Consider the following 4280-nt stretch of genomic DNA (forward strand, 5'->3'; position numbering starts at 1 on the left):
AGATGCAATTAAGAAATAAAAAAGATTTTGTTTTGATTAATTTTTTTTTTAAAATTGTGTATGTGACAAAATTTTTAAATAAAAATAAAAAATATTAAAAAATTAAAAATAATTATAATTTTCATTTATTTTACTTTTAAAAAAATATGTTTAACATAATAAATAAATAAAAAATATTTTTATATTATATCATTTTATCTGCACATAATTGAAACGAGAGTCAGAAGTCAGAAGTCAGAAATTGAGTGAGTGAGATTGGTGGTCTGTAGAACACAACACAGACGCCGCTGTTACTAAGTAGTTACCGCAGTTAGTAATAGTAGCAGCAGCAGCAGTTTGTTTAACTGAATTATTAACCAACTCTCAGTCTCTCACCCCGAAAGCCGAGAGTGGGAGCCACGCTCCAAGGCGGCGCCAACCCCACTCCGCTGTGTAACTCACACTCACAGCTAAGCTACCAATTATAATACTGCCCCATACCTACACCCGTGGTTACTTTTCAACCATGGTTAGTTAGGAGCCGCGCCACACAACAAAACCACTACTCACTCCGCTCCGCGTCTTCTCTCTTTCTCTCTCTCCGCCCTCTGCTCAACAAAACGCTGCGTTTTCGCCGAGATCTGCTGAATTCCATGGAGGACGACAATAAGGCGGGAACAGCTGAGAGCCTCATCGATTTGGTCAATCAAATATCTTCCATCTCCGATTACAGGCCAACGGTCAAGAAGGAGTACTGCAACTTGGCCAGGAGGCTCAAGCTCCTCACACCATTGTTCGAAGAGATTAGGGACAGTAAGGACCCTCTCCCTCAACAAACTTCAAACGCTTTGCTTCAGCTGAAGGAAGCCATGGAATCCGCCATGGACCTCCTCAGATTCGGTAGTGAAGGCAGCAAGATTTACATGGTATAATATATATTTCTCTGTTTCTTACTTTTTATTCTCTGCAAATCCGTGTTTTCAGGACAGATTGTTTGATTGATTGATTTCGTCATCAAGTGTTTGCTTTTCGGTATTGTGTAGTATTGACCATGCCATTCAAAGTGATTCATGACGATATGCTTAACTTTCGTTTATGCTATTTCTTTGCCAATTAACTATTACAAGCCATTTTTTTTTGTTTTTTTGTTTTTTTTTTCATTTTTTCGTTTGTTGGTGGCAAAACGATTTTCCAGCTGCAGTAATATAAATTAATTGACCTGTTCATGTATCTGCTCTTGTTCTGGGGACAATTTTTTAGGCTCACCCAGCAAACATTTTTAATTTTGAATTAATTCTAATAAGATTTTTATTTTTTATCATTTTAATTTTCTTGCAACGCGGATTGCATTATTCCTTTGCTAGAATATATGATTGGGGAAGCTACGCGTGTGTGTTTCAAGCCCAAAAGAAAAAAGGAAAAAAAAAATCTTCAGAAGTTGTGGCTGCTACTATAGATCAATGTGAATAGATTACGCGCGGGCTAAGGATAATAGGATATGTTCCTTTTTGGTTTTTTCCCCCTTTATATGATTAAAGTTGAAAATTGCTGGTCTAGAGTGCTGTGTGATTCAAAGTATCTCTTTCTTTTCCTTAATATAAGTTATAATTGAAATTTGGAATCTGCTAGTGAGTCTCTGTTTGACATCGAGGTAAAAAAAGTGGATGCAAATTGAAGTGGTGTGTCTTGTCAATCCACCAAAATTTGTATTCTCTTATTTTGGTCTTCAAGCTACATAGAATATCTTGTGTTCCTTTCCTATTTGGTGTATCTTGCAGGTGTGGCTTGTCAATGATGGTCCTTTCGATCCATTTGATTTATATTTCTTTGTTTTTCCGGAAATCGCAAAAAGATACAAACACACAAAGACGAACACACAGTGAATAGAATCCTGAGATGGTTTAGTGTTTTGGTACTTTGGATGTTCCTGTGATGTTTCTATATGGGAACCTTAGTTTACTTACAGTTTGTGCTCCAAAGTTCTTATGCTTGTTTTGAAATTGAATAGTATGTATGGTGGTTTTTTATTAGATGGAAGTTGCAACCCTTCGTGTTGATTCAGTTATTTTAACTCCTGCTTGCAGGTCATTGAGAGGGACCAAATTATTAATAAATTCCACGAGGTGACTACTCAGTTGGAACAAGCATTGGCTGGAATTTCCTATGATAAGCTTGACATTTCAGATGAAGTTACGGAACAGGTATAAACTTATTTTGATTGTAAGCTCCATCTGTATCATTTTAGTGATTGACTAAGGATCACGTTTTCTGCATCAGTGTGGAACTTCTTTGTATCTCCACTATGGATTAATTCTTGTTAATTCTCTCCGTCATTTCAGGTTGAGCTTGTTCTTGCACAATTTAGAAGAGCCAAAGGAAGGGTTGATCCAGCTGATGCCGAGTTGCATGAGGATCTCTTGTCCCTTTACAACAAGAGCAACGATGCAGCTACAGATCAAGCTGTTCTACGGAGATTAGCCGAAAAATTGCAACTGATTGGAATAGCTGATCTCACACAAGAGTCGCTAGCTTTGCACGAGATGGTGATCGCGAGTGATGGGGATCCAGGGGCAAGCATTGAGAAGATGTCAATGTTGCTGAAGAGAATAAAGGATTTTGTACTAACAGAGAATCTAGACAAGGATGATAATGTAGGAGGAAACAGCCTTTCTTCAAGTTGCTGCAAACAAGGGACAAATGAAAAGAATCATCAACCCCCAGTAATCCCTGATGATTTTCGATGCCCAATTTCCCTCGAATTGATGCAGGATCCTGTCATAGTATCAACAGGACAGGTATGTTTCTGAATCTAACTACTTGGATGTAAAATCGCATTGAAGTTGAATACACTGAAAACAAATCATGTTGTCTAATTGCTGCAGACTTATGAGCGTTCCTGTATAAAGAAATGGTTGGAAGCAGGACATGGTACATGCCCGAAAACACAGCAGACCTTATCTAGTACTGTTCTCACACCAAACTATGTCTTAAGGAGCCTCATAGCACAATGGTGTGAAGCCAATGGCGTAGAGCCACCAAAGAGACCTAGCAGTTCTCGAACTGATAAATCAGCCTCTGCCTGCTCGCCGGCCGAGCGGAGCAAGATCGAAAATCTTCTTAGGAAGCTCACATCTGGCAATCCTGAAGACCAGAGATCGGCTGCAGGCGAGATTCGCCTTCTTGCAAAGCGCAATGCAGATAATCGCGTGGCCATTGCGGAAGCTGGTGCAATACCTCTTCTTGTTGGTCTTCTCTGTACACCTGATTCCCGCGTTCAAGAACATGCTGTTACTGCACTTCTGAATCTTTCCATATGTGAAAACAACAAAGGAAGTATTGTGTCTTCAGGGGCAGTACCGGGAATAGTTCATGTGCTCAAGAAGGGAAGCATGGAAGCTCGGGAAAACGCTGCAGCCACACTTTTCAGCCTTTCAGTTATTGATGAAAATAAGGTTACAATCGGTTCTTCAGGGGCCATTCCACCATTAGTTACACTGCTGAGTGAGGGTACCCAAAGGGGTAAGAAAGATGCTGCAACAGCACTCTTCAATTTGTGCATTTACCAAGGGAACAAGGGAAAGGCAGTAAGGGCTGGAGTCGTTCCCACGCTTATGCGACTGCTGACAGAACCTGGCGGGGGAATGGTGGACGAAGCATTAGCCATTTTGGCAATACTAGCTAGCCATCCTGACGGAAAGGCAGCTATTGGCGCTGCCGAGGCGGTGCCTGTATTGGTTGAGGTTATTGGGAATGGATCCCCAAGGAACAAAGAGAATGCAGCTGCTGTATTGGTGCACCTTTGCAATGGAGATCAACAATACATAGCTCAGGCACAGGAGTTAGGTGTGATGGGTCCATTGTTGGAATTGGCTCAACATGGCACAGACAGAGGGAAAAGAAAGGCAGCACAATTGTTAGAGCGTATGAGCAGGTTCCTTGAGCAGCAACATGAGGATGAGGAATTTCAAACACAAACTGAACTATTGCCTTCTATTAATACTACTACTAACCTTGATAGCTGAGATATTTTATGTTAACTTTGGTTTCTTTCTGTTTTTTTTCCCAATTGTTGAAAAGAAGCGACTGTTTGGAGGGAAAATGGTGGAAGATCACCTGGTCACTCCGTTAAGTTGTTCAATTTTTTTTTTGTGTGATATTATTTATACGAAAGGTGCAATGCAGAAGAAAGGAGAGGAATGGGGTTCTGACATGGAAAATGTATAATTGTAACATGATGTACTTTTGTAATCATCCTCAGATTTTAATGGAGAGATGTTCTTATTTTATATATTCCCATCAAA

At 40.0% G+C, this 4280-nt stretch overlaps 1 protein-coding gene across 1 annotated transcript; it reads left to right on the top strand.

Moving 5' to 3' along the window:
- Positions 1–520: 520 nt before the first annotated feature.
- On the top strand, positions 521–4280 carry LOC107461648 (U-box domain-containing protein 13). Its single transcript, XM_016080190.3, has 4 exons — positions 521–905; positions 2064–2180; positions 2319–2774; positions 2862–4280. The coding sequence occupies exons 1-4, from the start codon at positions 633–635 to the stop codon at positions 3999–4001; spliced, it is 1986 nt and encodes a 661-aa protein (XP_015935676.1). The 5' UTR covers positions 521–632; the 3' UTR covers positions 4002–4280.

This window comes from Arachis duranensis, chromosome 8, assembly GCF_000817695.3.
Source record: "Arachis duranensis cultivar V14167 chromosome 8, aradu.V14167.gnm2.J7QH, whole genome shotgun sequence".
Taxonomy (NCBI): domain Eukaryota; kingdom Viridiplantae; phylum Streptophyta; class Magnoliopsida; order Fabales; family Fabaceae; genus Arachis; species Arachis duranensis.

Bases quoted from the DNA above. Each gene is read 5' to 3' on its own strand.
- LOC107461648 (XM_016080190.3), top strand. From the start codon at position 633: ATGGAGGACGACAATAAGGCGGGAACAGCTGAGAGCCTCATCGATTTG. The intron at 2,181-2,318 runs GTATAAACTTAT...CCGTCATTTCAG, and splicing joins CAGATGAAGTTACGGAACAG to GTTGAGCTTGTTCTTGCACA. The intron at 2,775-2,861 runs GTATGTTTCTGA...TAATTGCTGCAG, and splicing joins TCATAGTATCAACAGGACAG to ACTTATGAGCGTTCCTGTAT.